The sequence below is a fragment of the Sturnus vulgaris genome, chromosome Z (genome assembly GCF_052056855.1).
Source record: "Sturnus vulgaris isolate bStuVul1 chromosome Z, bStuVul1.hap1, whole genome shotgun sequence".
Taxonomy (NCBI): domain Eukaryota; kingdom Metazoa; phylum Chordata; class Aves; order Passeriformes; family Sturnidae; genus Sturnus; species Sturnus vulgaris.
This window is the reverse complement of record NC_142283.1, coordinates 8,467,749-8,486,106: the sequence shown is the minus strand read 5'-3', so window position 1 is coordinate 8,486,106 and position 18,358 is coordinate 8,467,749. Positions and strand designations below refer to the sequence as shown.

At 46.1% G+C, this 18,358-nt stretch overlaps 2 protein-coding genes across 5 annotated transcripts; both read left to right on the top strand.

Annotated features, from left to right (window-relative positions):
* Positions 1-1,294: 1,294 nt before the first annotated feature.
* LOC148219656 (sushi, nidogen and EGF-like domain-containing protein 1) lies at positions 1,295-11,852 on the top strand. 4 transcript variants are annotated; one of them, XM_088156095.1, is made up of 9 exons: positions 1,295-1,361; positions 7,808-7,853; positions 8,578-8,631; positions 8,722-8,757; positions 9,051-9,181; positions 9,930-10,211; positions 10,359-10,496; positions 10,972-11,113; positions 11,554-11,852. In XM_088156095.1, the coding sequence occupies exons 3-9, from the start codon at positions 8,595-8,597 to the stop codon at positions 11,835-11,837; spliced, it is 1,050 nt and encodes a 349-aa protein (XP_088012221.1). In that variant the 5' UTR covers positions 1,295-1,361; positions 7,808-7,853; positions 8,578-8,594; the 3' UTR covers positions 11,838-11,852. The 4 variants fall into 4 exon arrangements, with proteins under 4 accessions (XP_088012221.1, XP_088012223.1, XP_088012224.1 ...); XM_088156097.1 differs by having other exon boundaries at positions 1,305-1,361; positions 10,972-11,150; positions 11,554-11,672; XM_088156098.1 differs by lacking the exon at positions 11,554-11,852 and having other exon boundaries at positions 1,305-1,361; positions 10,972-11,445.
* Positions 11,853-13,301: 1,449 nt separating this feature from the next.
* LOC148219655 (IgGFc-binding protein-like) lies at positions 13,302-16,432 on the top strand. The gene is made up of 3 exons (XM_088156001.1): positions 13,302-13,366; positions 14,354-14,420; positions 15,318-16,432. The coding sequence occupies exons 2-3, from the start codon at positions 14,411-14,413 to the stop codon at positions 16,415-16,417; spliced, it is 1,110 nt and encodes a 369-aa protein (XP_088012127.1). The 5' UTR covers positions 13,302-13,366; positions 14,354-14,410; the 3' UTR covers positions 16,418-16,432.
* Positions 16,433-18,358: the final 1,926 nt, after the last annotated feature.

The following is an 18,358-nucleotide window of genomic DNA, read 5'->3' as shown; positions in this document are numbered from 1 at the left end:
ATTCTGCTGCCTCTCCCTGCAAGGCTCTGGCAGAGTTTTACTGAGGTTGTTGGCTCTCTCCAACAAAATCACACAGAATTTTATTCCTTGCAGGAACGTCCTGGGGACGTTTGCAGGGCAAGGACTGAGCGAGGCTGGGGAGTTGGGGCAGGCATTAAACTCTGACCATTCATCACAGCTGGCTGGAGAGGGGTGGGTGGAGAAACTGACCCCAGAATTCTGGAGAATTTGGGAGTGGGTGGGTGGATCTTGCCACTGATGGGGTCCCTCAGGAGATTTGGGACACCCACAGGTGAGGGGAACGCACAGGGACATCCCAGCTGACTCTCCTGCAGGGAGCCCCTCCAAAAATCCACGGAATTCCTCAGAATCCTTGGCCCTCCTCTCAACCCTCACCCAGTGTCTCCAGGGAGACAGACCCAAACCTGTCCATTTGTTTTTCCCCAAAATTAATGAGAGAAGTCCCAGCTGAGCATTCTGGACAAGTCCCAGCTCAGTTTCTGGACAAAAGAAACAAAACAAAACAACTTTAAAGAGCTTAAAAAAAACCATCTGGAACTGGGGAAAATGAGATTTCTTAAAATGCAAGCAAATGAAGGGGATTTCCTTTAGAAAAATTAGAAGAAAAAAATAGAAAGATAATAAAGGGTTTTCCTGCATAAATACATTAAAAATGCCAAGTAAATAAGGAATAAGAACTTTTCCTTAAAATAAAGAGAATAAAAGGGGTTTTTTTTCCCCTTAAAAACCACTAATAACAGAGATATTAACTTCTTTTCAGAAGAAAAAAAGAAACCACACTAAAAATGATGGTGGTTTAAATGGTTAATTTTTCCTCCTAAAAGTAGAACTACAGTGTATAAGGACTTCTTTTTTCTTCCTAGAATAAAGGCCACAAATAAAGATTTTTCTTAGACTCACAATAACATAAAATCCTTAAAATCCCAAATAAACAGGGATAATCTATTTTCTTCCTCAAAATAAAAAAGGCAATAAGGCTTTTAATTAATTAAAATCATTTTAAAAGGAATTTTTGGTTAAAAATTTAAGTAAGGGGATGAATGTTGAAAGTTTGGAAAGGGGCAAAGCCCCCATGGGTGAGGAGGGATCCAGAGGTGTCTCCAGAACCCCAAAATTATTCAAAAATGTCTTCACTGTGCTTAAAAAAGCCATCTGGAGGAGCCCAAAATCCCCAACACATGGTTAAATCTTCAACACGTGACTAAATTTCCCTTTCTAAAGAATCCTGGGAGAGCTCAGAGAGATTGGATGGGTGGAAAGTTGGAAAAGTCCATGCTTCTGTATTTTTTGTTTTGCTGGAAAAGGAGCAGGACGAGACGAAAGCCAGCATTTGAGGGTGTCCTGGGGTACAATGCAAAAATGTGTATTCTATCACCATCTGTTAAAATGTGGGAGGGGTGGTGATCCTTATCTCTGTGGGAGATATCCTCTGCTGATGTGCCATCTGATAAGATGGGGGGATGATCATCGTTATCTATTCACAACCCATCCCTCCTCCAGAAGATATATTCTGTTAATGGGCCATTAAGTCCTATTGTGTGACTGATAAGATTACATCACCCCATTGGGAGATGCCCCAACCAGGGGCAGGAGCCAAGCCTTTCCTACCTAGATAAAAAACTGGGGTTTGGGACCCGGGGGCAGACCTTTCTACTGGATCCCAGAGGAAAGTCGGACCTTTTTCCACATCATTGCTGGATCTTCGGAGGAAAACTGCACCTTCTACAGGAGCACTGCTTCAACAGAACCACATCTGTCATCCAGGAGGACTGCAGCCACCATTTATACGGACTGCTACCAACACCCGGACTGACAGGGTGTCAGGTTGTATTTCTGACTGTGTTGGTGGTTGTTTCTATTATATTATTGCATGTATTTTATTTTTTTCTCTTTTCTCCTATTAAATTGTATTACTGACTTGGAGTCTCGCACTGGTTTTACTTTCAAACCAACACATTAATTGGCGCCCAACGTGGGGCACGAAGGGTACTGAGGAAAGTCAGTATTACAATTTTGTTTTCACCATGATTCTCAACATGCTTACATGGGTTTTATATCTTGCTCTCTATATTTTTCCACACATGGGGAACTATCTGCCAGCTGTAATGCTCCTGTGTAGACCAGGATATGGTATAAAAATTGCTTTACTGGCCTATTATGTCTACTGCATGATAACCTCTGAGGCAATGAACATAATCCGGAATATATACTCGACTTTGTTTGCTTGTCCTAGTCTAGGTTGCTACATCCGGGGTTTTAACAATCACACCCAGCCCTTGGGGGGAGGGGTAAAGGATGATTTTTTCCAATCTTTCCGGCCTGATACAGTAGTTTTTGGAAATGTTGAGTTCCCACTGGATGCTAAGGACAGCATAATATTGTTGTTAGTTCTGCTTTGTCTCCTCTGCACAGCCTTTACAGCCTACAACATGCTTAGAAACAGAACACACATGGCGTATTGATGCGTATTCTTGAGGAAGAGGAAAAAAGAAACAAATCAACTTCGTCCACGACTGCACAGAATGTCACAAAGAGGAGAAGAACCAAACAAAAAGCAACAGTGCCCGTGTCTATGCAGACTGCCACAAAGGAGGAAAAAGCCAAAAGCAAAGCAACAGTGTCCGTGTCTACGCAGACTGCCACAGAGGAGGAAAAAGCCAAAAGCAAAGCAACAGTGTCCGTGTCTATGCAGTCTGCCACAGAGGAGAAAAAAGACAGAAGCACCATCAGCATCTCCACACAAACCATCACTGAGCCAGAACAGCCTAGACCAGTAGCAGTTGCGCCCGTTCAGAAGAAGAAATCAAAGAGCAAATCAGTTCGCATAGTGACTGACGAGGACGTGGCAGGACCTTCGCACCCAGCAGAAGTGACAGAGCCAGAGATCATCACTCGCTCTCTATCCCTGGGTGAGCTGCGTGACCTGCGGAGGGAATTCACCCGCCAGACAAATGAGTCCATCTTGACCTGGCTGCTCCGCATCTGGGACGCTGCAGCCAATGACACCATTCTGGATGGATGTGAGGCCAGGCAACTGGGATCTCTGTCCCGGGATGTGGTCATTGACCAGGGGATTGGGAGAACCCAAGAAACTCTCAGCCTCTGGCGGCGACTGCTGACAAGTGTGAAGGACAGATACCTTTGTAAAGAAGATCTTCAGGTGCACCAAGGAAAATGGAGCACAATAGAACAAGGTATCCGATGCCTGAGGGAATTGGCCGTGCTGGAGATAATTTCTCAGAAGATGAGAGATTTCCTAAGAGCCCAGACTGTGTCCGGTGCACGTCACAGATGTGGTTGAGATTTGCACGACTTGGACCAGAGATGTATTCCCGTTACCTGGCAACGCTGCAGTGGAGGGAAGGTGAGGACATGGTAGGCGTCTTGGCCAATAAACTAAGGATTTATGAGGACACTGTCACAGCCCCATTTCGTACCCATGTCTCATCCGTGGAAACAAGGCTGGTGGAGCAAGTCCGAAGCCTGATTGAAGAGGGCCATCAGAAACTAAAAAAAGAACTTAAGGAAAACAACTACCAGATCTCTCCTGAACCAACAAGAGTTTCTGCCATTAGGAGCCGGCGTTCCTCAGGCAGGGAGAGAGGACACACTCTACGAGGTAACCTCTGGTTTTTCCTTCAGGAGCATGGAGAAGACATGAGGAAGTGGGATGGAAAACCCACCTCCTCCTTAGCAGCCCGGGTACGTGAGCTGAAAAGAGGGACACCTACCCCAAGAAGTTCATCTAGAGTCAATGCTGCTCCAGTCTCTCGTGTACAGAACTCCAGACAGTATCAGAATGATGATATGACTGATCCTCTTGAAGGAACCTCAAGAACCTATTTACAGGGAGAGAGCAACGTGTACCAGGATCAGGAATAGAGGAGCCCTGCCTCTAGCCAGGTAGAGGAGAGGGATAATCGGATCTATTGGACTGTGTGGATCCGATGGCCTGGCACATCCGACCCACAAAAACATAAGGCTTTGGTTGACACCGGCGCCCAGTGTACTCTGATGCCATCAAAGTATGTAGGAGAAGAATCCATCTCTATTTCTGGGGTAACAGGAGGATCCCAGCAGCTGACTGTAGTGGAGGCCGAAGTGAGTTTAACTGGGAACAGGTGGCAGAAACACCCCATCGTGACTGGCCCAGAGGCCCCATGCATCCTTGGCATAGACTATCTTAGAAATGGATACTTCAAAGACCCAAAAGGATATCGCTGGGCTTTCGGGATAGCTGCTGTAGAGACAGACGGCATTAGAAAACTGAGCACCTTGCCTGGTCTTGCAGATGACCCCTCTGCTGTGGGACTACTGAGAGTTGAAGGGCAACAGGTACCAATCGCCAGAACAACAGTACACCGCCGGCAATACCGTACTGACAGAGACTCAGTGATTCCCATCCATGAAATGATCCGTAAACTGGAGAGCCAAGGGGTGGTCAGCAAAACCCACTCACCCTTCAACAGCCCCATCTGGCCTGTGCGTAAATCTGAAGGAGAATGGAGATTGACCGTAGACTATCGTGCATTGAATGAGGTGACTCCACCGCTGAGCGCTGCTGTGCCAGACATGCTGGAACTCCAGTACGAGCTGGAGTCCAAGGCAGCAAAGTGGTATGCCACTATCGATATCGCCAATGCATTTTTCTCCATTCCTCTGGCAGCAGAATGCAGGCCTCAGTTTGCTTTCACCTGGAGGGGCGTGCAGTACACCTGGAATCGTCTGCCCCAGGGGTGGAAGCACAGTCCCACCATCTGTCATGGACTGATCCAGGCTGCACTGGAGAAGGGTGAGGCCCCCGAACATCTACAGTATATCGATGACATCATTGTATGGGGCAGCACAGCAGGGGAAGTCTTCGAGAAAGGAGAGAAGATTATCCAGATTCTGCTGAAAGCTGGTTTTGCCATTAAGCGAAGTAAAGTTAAGGGACCAGCTCAGGAAATTCAGTTTCTAGGAGTCAAGTGGCAAGATGGACGTCGTCAGATCCCAACAGAGGTAATTAATAAGATCACTGCTATGTCTCCACCTACCAACAAGAAGGAAACACAAGCCTTCCTAGGTGCCATAGGCTTTTGGAGGATGCACATTCCTGAGTACAGTCAGATCGTGAGCCCTCTTTACCTGGTTACCCGCAAGAAGAACGATTTCCACTGGGGCCCTGAGCAGCAGCAAGCCTTCGCCCAGATCAAGCAGGAGATTGCTCATGCAGTAGCCCTTGGCCCAGTCAGGACGGGACCAGATGTGAAGAACGTGCTCTACTCTGCAGCCGGGAACCATGGTTTGTCTTGGAGCCTGTGGCAGAAGGTGCCTGGTGAGACTCGGGGTCGACCACTGGGATTCTGGAGCAGAAGCTACAAAGGATCTGAAGCCAACTACACTCCCACAGAGAAGGAGATCTTGGCCGCCTATGAAGGAGTTCAAGCTGCCTCAGAGGTGATTGGCACAGAAACACAACTCCTCCTGGCACCCCGACTACCAGTGCTGGGCTGGATGTTCAAGGGAAAGGTGCCTTCCACACATCACGCCACTGACACCACATGGAGCAAGTGGATTGCCCTCATCACTCAGCGCGCCCGTATTGGGAATCCAAATCGCCCTGGGATTCTGGAAATAATTACAAACTGGCCTGAAGGTGAGACTTTTGGATTGTCTTCTGAAGAAGAAGAGGAGCAAGTGGCACGTGCTGAGGAAGCCCCACCATATAATGAGCTACCAGAGACTGAAAGACGATATGCCCTCTTCACTGATGGTTCCTGCCGAATTGTAGGCACTAACCGGAAATGGAAAGCTGCAGTATGGAGCCCCACACGACAAGTTGCACAAGCTACCGAGGGACAAGGTGGATCGAGTCAGGTCGCAGAGCTAAAAGCCATCCAGTTGGCTTTGGATATTGCTGAACGAGAGAAGTGGCCAAGGCTCTATCTCTACACTGACTCATGGATGGTAGCTAATGCTCTGTGGGGTTGGCTGGATCGCTGGAAAAAGGCCAACTGGCAACGCAGAGGGAAACCCATATGGGCAGCTGAGATTTGGCAGGACATTGCTGCCCGAATAGAGAAAACTGACCATAAAGGTTCGACATGTGGATGCACATGTACCCAAAAGCCGGGCTAATGAAGAACATCACAACAACGAGCAGGTGGACCGAGCTGCCAAAGTGAAAGTATCACAGGTGGATCTAGACTGGCAGCACAAGGGAGAATCATTCCTAGCTCGTTGGGCCCATGATGCCTCTGGTCATCAGGGGAGAGATGCGACGTACCGATGGGCCCGTGACCGAGGGGTGGACCTTACCATGGACAGTATCTCACAGGTCATCCACGACTGCGAGACCTGTGCCGCAATCAAACAGGCCAAGCGGGTGAAGCCTCTGTGGTACGGTGGACGATGGTCAAAGTACAGGTATGGGGAAGCCTGGCAAATTGACTACATCACCCTTCCCCAAACCCGCCAGGGCAAACGCTACGTACTGACCATGGTGGAAGCAACCACAGGATGGTTAGAGACCTACCCTGTGCCTCATGCCACTGCCCGGAACACCATCTTGGGCCTAGAAAAACAAGTCCTTTGGAGGCATGGTACCCCTGAGAGAATTGAATCAGACAACGGAACCCATTTCAAGAACGGCCTTATCAACACGTGGGCCAAAGAACATGGCATTGAATGGATATATCATATTCCTTACCATGCGCCAGCTGCCGGGAAAGTTGAACGGTGTAATGGACTCCTTAAGACTACTTTGAAAGCACTTGGTGGTGGAACCTTCAGAAATTGGGAAATGAACTTGGCCAAAGCCACCTGGATGGTTAACACCCGAGGGTCCATCAATCGAGCCGGTCCTGCCCACTCTGAACCCCTACACACAGTGGATGGGGACAAGGTCCCAGTGGTACACATGAAAGGTATTTTAGGAAAGACTGTTTGGATTAATCCCACCACAGGCAAAGGCAAACCAATCCGTGGGATTGTTTTTGCTCAAGGACCTGGTTGCACTTGGTGGGTAATGCAGAAAGATGGGGAAACCCGTTGTGTACCACAAAGAGACCTAATTTTTAGTGAGAACTGTATGTAAGGTTTCATTTTGTATTATATATCTGTAAGAGGGTATTGGTTTGGGTGTGATGTAGATGGTAATAGAATAAGGGGTGGATTATGTCCTGGGGTACAATGCAAAAATGTGTATTCTATCACCATCTGTTAAAATGTGGGAGGGGTGGTGATCCTTATCTCTGTGGGAGATATCCTCTGCTGATGTGCCATCTGATAAGATGGGGGGATGATCATCGTTATCTATTCACAACCCATCCCTCCTCCAGAAGATATATTCTGTTAATGGGCCATTAAGTCCTATTGTGTGACTGATAAGATTACATCACCCCATTGGGAGATGCCCCAACCAGGGGCAGGAGCCAAGCCTTTCCTACCTAGATAAAAAACTGGGGTTTGGGACCCGGGGGCAGACCTTTCTACTGGATCCCAGAGGAAAGTCGGACCTTTTTCCACATCATTGCTGGATCTTCGGAGGAAAACTGCACCTTCTACAGGAGCACTGCTTCAACAGAACCACATCTGTCATCCAGGAGGACTGCAGCCACCATTTATACGGACTGCTACCAACACCCGGACTGACAGGGTGTCAGGTTGTATTTCTGACTGTGTTGGTGGTTGTTTCTATTATATTATTGCATGTATTTTATTTTTTTCTCTTTTCTCCTATTAAATTGTATTACTGACTTGGAGTCTCGCACTGGTTTTACTTTCAAACCAACACAGAGGGTGTTTGAGCTCATTTTCAGGCTGCAGTTCTTCACTTCATTGAAATCCAGGTGAGAAAATTTTTATTCTGGTGGGATTTTGGTCATTCCTTGGAATACTGTCTCTAAAATCCTGATTTTTAATGCATTTACAGAAGATTTGTGCCTTTAAATGGCTTAAAAATGCATGAAGAAAATGTAAATATCCTCATTTTATTCAGAAAAAAAGGCAAAAAATCTTGAATTTTGGCACAGAAGGGGAAAAATGTCTTCAATTCACTCACACAAATTGCAAAAACTGAAGATTCAATTAAATAAAAATTAAATAAAAGACCAAATAAATAGAAGATACATAAAAATAGCATTCATATAAAGACTCCATTAAATAAAAAGGCAATATATATAGAATTAAAAATTGAAATGAAGTTAAATAATGTTCACTTAAATGAAATTTTTGATTAAAATTCAATCATAGTAAATTAAAAATTTTAAAAATTAAATCAAATTGTATAATGTCCTGAATTAAATTATATTAATACCTTAAAATGTGTTAGACTGAAATAAAAAAGCCAGCTTTGCAAATACTTCAATTATTTTTAAAAATGGCTAAAATACCACATATACACACAGCCGGCCACAAAAAATTCCTGGGGAAAGTGTGTCTTTGGTGCTTCAATGTGAATTTTTTTTTGCCTCTGGAGCTTCATTTTACTGTATTATCTCTTTTGGGGGGGGGCTGATGGTTTGCTTGTTTGGATATACTTATGGTTTTTTCAAGTTTTCCTGGTTTTTACAGTTATTTTAGGGTCGAAGATGTCACCTTCTAGTGTTTTCTTCCTCCTGATTTTAGGTAAATGTTTGTTTATGAAAAAGTGCTGTCATTTTTGTCCCTGTTCTAAAAATGATAGTTAATTAATTTTCCCTCCTATTTCTTCTCCAGGTTCCATAGTGGACACCAAAACCTTATCTGAAAAAGGTGAATTTTGGGTGCATTGCCCTAAAAAAATATTATTTCCACCTAAATCAAACTTTCTCCCAGCCACATCATACCATTTTCCCACTACTCCCCCAAAATCTATGTGTTCTCCATGTAATTGCACGGGGGTCATTCCCTTTCACCCCAGTTTCACCATGAAAACCCAGTAGAAGACACAACCATTTTTAGGTAACCAAGACCATGGGAATCTCAGATTTGATGGGTTACACCCCCAAATCCATATAATTGGGTTGGAATTTGGGGGCAGTTCCCAAATCCTGATTTTCCCACAGGATCCCTGCTCTATCCCTATGGACCACAACAGGGGGATGAAACCAACCCCAAACATGATGATGGGACATCTGAGGCGATCGCCCTCTCTGTGCCCTTCACCTTCTATGGCAAAACCTACAAAACTGTGTTCGTAGGTCACTCAAATTCCATATTTTTGGGACTTTCCATATTTTTCCAAATTTTCCCTCCATTTCTGCTGAGTTTTTTACTTGTGTGTGTGTGTGTGCGTGTCCCCAAAATCAACCCTTCTTGAGTTCATAGTGGGTTTTGTCTTTGGACACTGAAATATCTTTAGATGGGTGGAGGATCTTGAGGGGCTGGGGGTATTTGGGGGGCTGGAGGCGCTTGAGGGGTTTTGACAATGATGGGTGATGGTGTGCTCCTTCGTGGTTCTATGGCTGGTAGTTCTTGGGGCAGTTGGCTGGTTTTGGGTGGTCCCATGTGGGGTGGATCTTGGGGTGTGCTGGTGGGCATTGTGGGATCACATGGGTGGTAGATTTTTTGAGGGTCCTTGAGAGGTGGGTCTCGGGGGGATTGGTGGGTGTTGTGGGGCCGTGGGGGTGCGGGGTCTCAGGAGGCTCCTGGGGGTGGTTGCTGTTAGGGGGTTCTGTGGATCTGATGTTTGGGGGGGGTCCTGTGGGTGGTGTGTCTTGGCAGGATCTTGAGGGGTCCTTTGGGTGTTGGGGGGTCCTGTTGGTGAGGGTTCCTATGGTTGGTAGGTCTTGGGGGAGTCCTGTGGGAGGTAGATCTTGGGGTGTTGATAGGTATTGGGGGGTCCCTATGGGTGGTGGTTCTTGCTATGCTTGTAGGGTCCATCTCTAGGGCTCCACAGCCCGAGCCAAGGTGTTGCACCCAGCAGCTCCTGGTGTCACCTCCAGGTGAACAACAATGGGGTGATCTCCTTCAACGAGCCCGTCAGACAATACACCCCCGACCCCTTCCCTCTGGCTGACGGGAGCCCCTTTGTGGCTCCGTACTGGGCCGATGTGGACAACGTGCTGGGTGGGGACATCTTCTACCGCCAGAGCAGCGACCCGGCGCTGCTGAAGAACATCAGCCAGGACATCAGCCAGTACTTCCCCAAAAGCCCCTTCACTGCCATCTGGGCCCTGGTGGCCACCTGGGACCATGTGGCCTACTATGGCTCCACCTCTGAAAAGGTGAGGTCTCTGGTCCATGGGCGTGAAGGTCACTCAGTGGCTCTTGTTGTCCCACTTGGTGGCCTTGTTGACCGACCCATCTTTGACCTCCAGAACCACCCATGACCTTCATGACTCATCCTTGACCTCTGTGATCTTTCTCCATAGGGCAACACCTTCCAGGCTGTGCTGACCACAGACTCCAAGATGTTCTACATCATCCTCAACTACTGGGACATCCAGTGGACCACAGGGGCAGCAAGTGATGGGGACGCTGAAACGGGACTCGGGGGCACCCCAGCACATGTAGGTGGGGAGGGTAGAGGAGAAGGAGGAGGTCATCCCACTCCATGTTCTGAGGGTGATGATGAAGGTCAGGGATGGCCCATCCCATGTCCTGGGGATGAAGATGATCATGGTCATGATGAAGGTCCAGGATTGGCCCACAACATTTTGGGGGAGGTCAAGTTGTCCTGTCCCTTTTAGAGATGATGATGATGAAGGTTGGAGGTTGGTCCATCCCAACTATTGGAGATTATAATGGTGATAGTGATATGACAATGTGATAATGATGATGAGGATGAGGATGAGGATGATGATGGTGAAGACAGGAGTAGTCCACCCTTCTTCTGGAGATGATGATCATGATAGTGGTGGTCATGGATTGGTCCATATCATTTCTGGGTGATAGTAAATATGTTCACATCCTAAAATCATTTTGGGGGCCCACTACCCCTTTGGATGGGGTCAGCCCTCCTAGACTCCCCCCTCTATTTTCCAGGCAGGATTCAATAGTGGTGATGACACCAACTTCTACAACATTCCCGGATCCCAAACCGATGCCATCATCAACATCACCGCCACCTCCAACGTCAAGGTCCCAGGACGCTGGGTCTTTAGGGTGGATGACTTCCAGGTGACAGGTGTGGATCCTCCCCAGCTGAACAACAACTGCTGGTTGTAAGTTGGAGGAGAAAATTGGGAGTTTTGAGGAAAAGTGGGCATTTGGGGAGTAAATTCAGGAGTGAAGGGGGGAAAGTGGGGGTTTGGGGCAATAATTTATGACTGTGGGAAGACCACTGTGAATTTAGGGGAAGACAATAATTGTTGGGGAAAATTAGGATTCTGGGGGGAATAATGGGACTCTTGGTTGGAATGTTGAGAATTGAGGGGCAAATTAGGAACTGGAGAAAATTGGGCATTTGGGGAACAATTGGAAGTTTGTTGGGGAAAGGTGGGGATTTTTTGGGATAATTTGTGAGGAAAAATTGGATTTCTGAGGGGAATATCCGGTTTTTTTCTGGGTATTGGGCATTTGGGTGGAAAGTGGCTCTTCCTCTTGGGCTGTTGATATTTCCTCTAGGTGAATTGAGGGGAGTGGGGCAGAGGGACAGCACCACTGCCACTGTTATCACCAATGAAGTCACTGTGCAGGTCAAGATCATGCCAACCTCTATTAGAGCAATAAAATTGCAGCTAAGACATTGCAGTGTCCATGTCCTTGTCATTGTCATTGTCATAAGACCCGCGGTGATGTCATCACATTTATGTCACCATCACCATCAGTGTTCCCACAGTTGCAGGGATCTGAGGGGCTTTGGGGTGAAATGTGACAGAATTTATCCAGTTTGGCCTTTTGGGTGTTAATTTCTGGGGTCTTGCACATTATGAAGTCACTTGGCAGCCATGTGCACAAGAGACACAACCTACAACAGACAACTTGGCACACACCCCCAAAATGCTGCACCTACAACACACTTGGACATCACAAGACACACAAAATATACAAGACACAACTTCACCCCTCCCCACCCTTGACTCCTAGTCACAGAATCACAGGATCATTAAAGCTGGAAGATAACTCCAAGATCCTCAAATCCAGCCTTTGACTGAACACCCCATGTCAAGCAGACCACAGCACTGAGTGCCACGTCCCGATGTTTCTCCAACACTGCAGGGATGGTGATTACACCACCTCCCTGAGCAGACCATTCCAATGCCCAATCACCCTTTCTGTGAAGAAATTCCTCCTGATGTCCAGCCTGAACCTCCCCTGGCACAGCTTGAGACCATTCCTCTTGTCCTGCTGCTGGTTGCCTGGGAGAAAAGACTGACTCCCACCTGGCAGCAATCTCTTTTCCAGGTAATTGTACAAAGTGCTCAAGTCACCCCTAATCATCCTTTTCTCCAGGCTGAGCCCTGCCAAGCTCCCTCAGCCACTCCTGGTTCTCCAGACCCTGCCCCAGTTATGTTCCCTTCTCTTGACATCCTCCAGCCCCTTAATGTCCTTATTACCATGAGAGACCCAAAGCTGCCCCCAGGATTTGAGGTGTGGCCTCAGCCGTGCCCAGCACAGGGACAGTCACTGCCCTGTTCCTGCTGCCACACCACGGCTGGGACAGCCCAGGGGCCTTTGGCCTTCTTGGCCACCTTTGGCTCAGGTTTTGCTGCTGTCATGAGCACCCCCAGGGCCTTTTATAACAAGCATCTTCCCAGCCAGTGTGCCCCAGTCTGGAGCTGCAGAGGTTGTTGTGACCCAGGGGCAGGACCTGGCATTTCCCCTTGGTGCACCTCATGCCATTGGCCTGGATCTATTGATCCTGGATCTATTGAATCCTGATCTATTGATCCCACTAATTCCTCAACCCACAAAATGCCTTTTTTTTTTTAAATTCTCTCCCTCCCCTTCCTTTTTTTTCCCTTGTCCCTCTGTTTTTACCCAGATCTCACCCTCTATTTCTCAAAAAAATACTTTATTTTTGCTCACTCACCTCCTTCTCATTGTGGAATAATTTAAAACACATTGGGCAAAAAACCTACATATTTGGTAATGCCAATTTTTGACATCAGTTTTAACAAAAAATCCCTGGTTTTCTCTGTTTTCACCTTTTCTGTCCAAAAATTATCTCACATCATTAGGTGGGGTCATCCTCTGGGGGTGCCTGAATTAGTAATTTTCTTTCTCTATCTCTTTGGGGATACGGAGCTAAGCTGGGGATCAAACGGGGCCGAAGGCTGGTAAGGGCAAATGTAGATCTAATAACTGATAATTTTTTTTGGCAGGAAAGACCCTAAGGTGGGAAAATCCACCTGAAAACTCCTCAAGCTCTCCCCCCCTCCACCCCTCCCCACCACCACAGCCCTGGGTCTGGTCCTAGGAGCAGTGGAACTGGAAGGTTTGTGAAGGGATTTGGGGGAGAAAAGGACTGGATGGGGGTAGAAGGGAACAAGAGAGGGAGAAAAGGAAGGAAAGGAAGAGAGAAGAAAAGGGGAAAAGAAGGAAAGGAAAAAGGAGGAGGAAAGGTAAATTGGGGAAAGAACAGAGGAAAAGAAAGAAAAGAGGGAAAGAGTGAGATAAGGGGGGAAAAGGGAAAAAAAGGGAGAAACTGGAAAAATGGGAAGGAAAGGAAAACAGGGAAAGAAGGGAGGAAAGTAGGAAAAATGTGGGAAAGGGGGAAACAACAGAAAAAAAGGGAAAAGAGTGAGGCAAGATGAAAAGGAAACAAGAGGGGAAGAAGAAAAGAAAAATTAAGGAAGTGGAGGGAAAAAAAGGGAAAAGGGGAAGGAAAGAGTAAAAGGGTAAGTAAGTGAAAAAATGGAAAAAAGGAGTAAAAAGAGACAAAAGGAAGAGAAAAGGGAAAACATATGAAGAAATGAAAAAGCTCAAAGGAGATTTGGATGGAAAAATGGGATTTGGGGAAAAGAGGAGATAATGGAAAAATGAAGCAAAAGAAACAATGGGGAAAATAAGGAGAAAAGAGGAAATTACAAGAAAAATAGGAAGAGGAAAAAGGAAAAGGGAGGAAAAGGGGAAAGGAAAAAAGAGGAAAAGGGAAAGAAGATTCAAAGGCGCCTGGGATCATGGGGGAAGGCATGTGGAAATACCCCCACAAAAGCCAATTTTTGCACCAGATGGAATAAAATTCACATTTTTGAGTAAATGCAATTAAAATAGTGAATTTGAGGATAGCTTGAATGAGGAGAACAGATTTTGGGGACAAATTCAGTACAATACTGATTTTTGAGATGAGTACAAGGCTGAAACACACAGATTTTGGCAATTTGTAGAGTTTTATTTAAGAAATGGTGAATTTTGGGAAAATTCTAGTGAGATTTCAAAAGATATGAGAATTTGACAGGGTTTTTTTACCTTTTGCACCCAGAGCATCATGGATGGCAGCTTTGGAAAAGCAGATGTTCTGAGATGGTTCTGAACCATTATGTTCTGGGGTAAGTTGAAACAGGGTGGGGAAATACCCCAAAAGCTGTAAAATTCCCCTGAAATAATGAATTTCCTCAAAATAAGGGTTTTCCAGCCCAGAAGAAGGATTTCCCAGCCCAAAAGCTCCATTTGCCCAGGGGATTAACTGGGATTTCATCAAAATCACAATTGTTCAAATGGTTTATTCCTGTGAATGATGATACAACAGATTAATTCATTAAATATTTGTTCAGAGTTTACTCTCCCAACTGGAGTTTACTCTCCTAACTGGAGAATGAGTGTAAGAAAAATTAAATCAATGATCAAGTTAACACTCTATCAAATCAGTGATCTAACAAATTAATAGTTCATAAAATCAATAGAGTCCATCAAATCTGTACTCCATTAAAGCTATAATCCATCAGATCAATGTTAATTTTTTTTCTCCAAAACAATATCCCATCAAATCAGATCCATAGCCCATAAACTCAGTAAACTGTCAAATCAAAATCAATGACCCATGAAATTAACACTTCATCAAATCAACAGTCTGCCCAATAACAAGTCCTTTAATTAATTAATCCATTGACTCAAAAGTCTCTCAATATTCTAGTGAATCAATAATCCATAAAATCAATGATCCATCAAATCAATGGTCTAGCAAACTAAAACAAATGTCTATCAGATTGAAAGTCAATCAAGCCAATAATTTATCTAATCATTAGGGCATTAAATTAATAATCCATTAATCAATAATCCACCAAATTGATCAAGTTATCAAATCAGTAGTCCACCAACTCAATAATCCAGCAACCAGTGATCCACAAAATCAACTGTCCATCACACCAATTATCCATCAAACCAATCAAATATCCATGAAATCAATAATCTACCAAATTACCCACCCCTCTTCTTCCTCCCCCCAGCTCTCCTCCATGCCCCCAGCATTACCTCTGAGATGTCACCACTTCACCTGGGCGACGAGTTCCTGGTGGCCTTCCTGCAGAACGGTGACCAGCGCACCCTTCGCAGTGACTTCCGCCTCCTCCTCCTCACTGGCCCCTCCCCGTCCACCACTGCCACCATCTCCATGAAGAGACCTGGATTACGGATGACGGTGCAGGCAGCAGCCAACCAGCCAGTCCTGGTGAAGATCCCACCCCAAGCCGAGATGGTGGGAAGCCAAATTTTTGAAAACGCCGTGGTGGTGAAGACCACTGCCGCCGTCACCGCGGTGATGGTCAACGACAAACCCACGGCAGCTGACTCCGCTGTCATTATTCCGGTCCACAGGTGGGGGACGGAATACCACGTGGTCACCCCCAACCCCGGCCCCACCCGCAATGCCCAGTTTGTGGTGGCTGCTTGGGATCAACCCACCACGGTGAACATTCACCTCAACGCCGACGTCACCTTCCGTGGGCGGCTGCACCGACGTGGCTCCACCCTTACCATTCCTCTGGAGCCGTTCCAAGCAGCACAGATCCAGAGCGCGGCCGATCTTTCCGGAACACGGGTGGTGGCACAGAGGCCGGTGGCCGTCTTCAGCGGTCACACCTGTGTGGGCAGGTTGAGCCGCTGTGATCATGTGGTGGAACAGCTCCACCCTATCGCCCAGTGGGGAATGTCCTTCCTTGTGCCGCCGGTGCCCTTCCAAGGACAATCCAACCTTATCTACATCACCGCTGCCCAACCGACTCGTGTCACAGGTCATGGTGAAGTCACCAAGACCACGCGAGAGATACAACCCACCCACTCGCTGCTCTATGGCACCCAGTCCCCGCAGGGCTTGTTCGTCACTTCAGAAGCCGGTGTCCAGGTTTTCCTGTTGGGCAGTGGTGGGAACAGCGGAGCCGTGAACTTTGAGCCGTTTTTTGTCAGCATCCCGGACATAACCAGTTACTGCAACTCCTACGGCATTGTTGCCCTGGAGGGATACGACAACCGTATCCTGCTGGCAGAATTCCCGGGTATTTTCGCAACAACTTGGGGCCAGCAAAAAGCCCTTGGAATTCCTGTGGAATAAAAGCTCAAAAAATAAGCACAAATTGCCTCTTTTTTTTTTTTTTTTTGCCATTTCCCCCTTCAAAATCTGGCATTTTTTTGGGAAAAAAAGTGGGGAAAGCTGGTGTGCAGGTAATCCTCAAGGAGGCTGTCACGGGACTGGGGCTTATCTGAGGCAGTGGGGTACCCCAAGGCTTGAGTTCTTTTGGTGTGCCCCAGAGTGGAAGAAGGCCTTGGGGATGGAAGGGGTTGGGAGAGGGCTTTGGGAATGGGGGTTGGTGTGCTCCAGGTGTGTGGGGAGGGTTTGGGGCCCCCCAAGCTGGGGGAGGAGGTTAAGGTAAAGGGACAGAAGCTCTGCCAGGCACTGTAAGCCCTGGGAGCACCGGGGCTCCCAGGTGGCACATTTGAAACATTATGTTACTCAAATATTCCTACATTCAATCAATATTCAACCATTATTATTGCAGTTGTGGTTTTTGTTTGATTTTTGTATGCTACAATAACTTTTAGAGGATTTTTAAATTGCCTTCTGAGTCAAGAATGAACATAGTTGCATTTTGCAATGACAGTTTTTGTCACCTCCACTATGATCTCCACGTGCGAAAGAAATTTTTATGTTCCAAACATGCTAGTGGTCTGACTTTTTTTTTTGGTCTTAATTTTTTTCAACTATTAAAGGATATTCAGTCACCTATTTATGGTGGTTTCTGAGCCCTGGAACACCTAGAGTGTGGAGAATGTCTCAGAAGCCTCTTTAGGTTATTGTGTTGTAAAAGATCAATTGTGATAAATCAAAGGTTGATCAATATTTTGTTTTTTCCTTGGAGACAAATGCACTTAACTTTTTTTTGTGTTTTAATGGAGAAAAACTTCACTGACACACAGGAATTGACATTAACTCTTAAATAATCCTTTACTGATAATTTATTCTGTTTCAAGTATTTTTATAACACAGTCACAAAAAATGCCCAAGTCTCGTGGAGAATAAAAGCTGTTGCTTTAAAAATATGAGAAGCATAAATTAAAATTCTTATTTAAAAATTTTTAAAAGAGAAGATTCCCTTAAAATAAGATCAGGCAGAGCGTTCACATTCCATGTGGTGTTTTCCCACCTGTTCAAGCCAAATATCCTGCAGCAGTTTTCCAGGAGGAAGAGCTCTCTAAGTCAAAAGTACAGTCAGTTGTTTCTACATGAAAGACAAAATGCAGTTAGTTTCTGCCTCAAAATCAGCAGTCTGAGGAAATGGCTCCAATTAAAACAAACAAAAAAGTCTCCCTTGGTTTTGTTGTTCTTATTTTCTTTTCTCTTGCCTGCAAGCACCAGCATTTTAATTCTTTTTTTAAAGATCATGCACTAGCTCTGGCTGCAAGGCCACAATTTAATTTCCTCCTTAGCTGCAGCCCAATCATTTAAAATCTCAGTAAATAAAAAATGCCACCTTAAGCTTCCACTGAAAACCTTGGGGGAAAGTGGAAGCACAGCTTTGATAATAAAGCACAGAAATATAAAACAAAAGGTGTGGATCTCACATTTTTTTTCACAGAGGACCTATAAAGTCATCAACCTTTTTGTCTACCAACTTGTCAGACAAACTTAATTTTGAAAAAAAATTATCATAGATTGCTGCAAACTAGTATCACCTTCTCTCCCTGTATTTGTCAGCAGATCTATCCACAGATCCATCAGCCAGGGACTGGTGGTGACAGCAATGGGAGCACTCAGGAGATGGCACAAAGAATCACAGAGCCTTCCAATCCAATGGTTTGGGTTGGAAGGGACCTCAAAGCCCATCCAGTCCCATCCCTGCCATGGGCAGGGACACTTCCACTGTCCCAGGCTGCTCCAAGTCCCATCCAGCCTGGCCTTGGACACATCCAAAGATGGAGCAGCCACACATTCTACCCTGACTTTTGGACTCCCAATGAGTCACAGACTGTGTTTTCTCTAGGATGCAGGATTTTT

Coding starts and splice junctions, on each gene's coding strand:
- LOC148219656 (XM_088156095.1), top strand. CDS start 8,595: ATGTCACCTTCTAGTGTTTTCTTCCTCCTGATTTTAG. Junction 8,632..8,721: donor TTTCTTCCTCCTGATTTTAG/GTAAATGTTTGT, acceptor TTTCTTCTCCAG/GTTCCATAGTGGACACCAAA. Junction 10,212..10,358: donor ATGGCTCCACCTCTGAAAAG/GTGAGGTCTCTG, acceptor CTTTCTCCATAG/GGCAACACCTTCCAGGCTGT.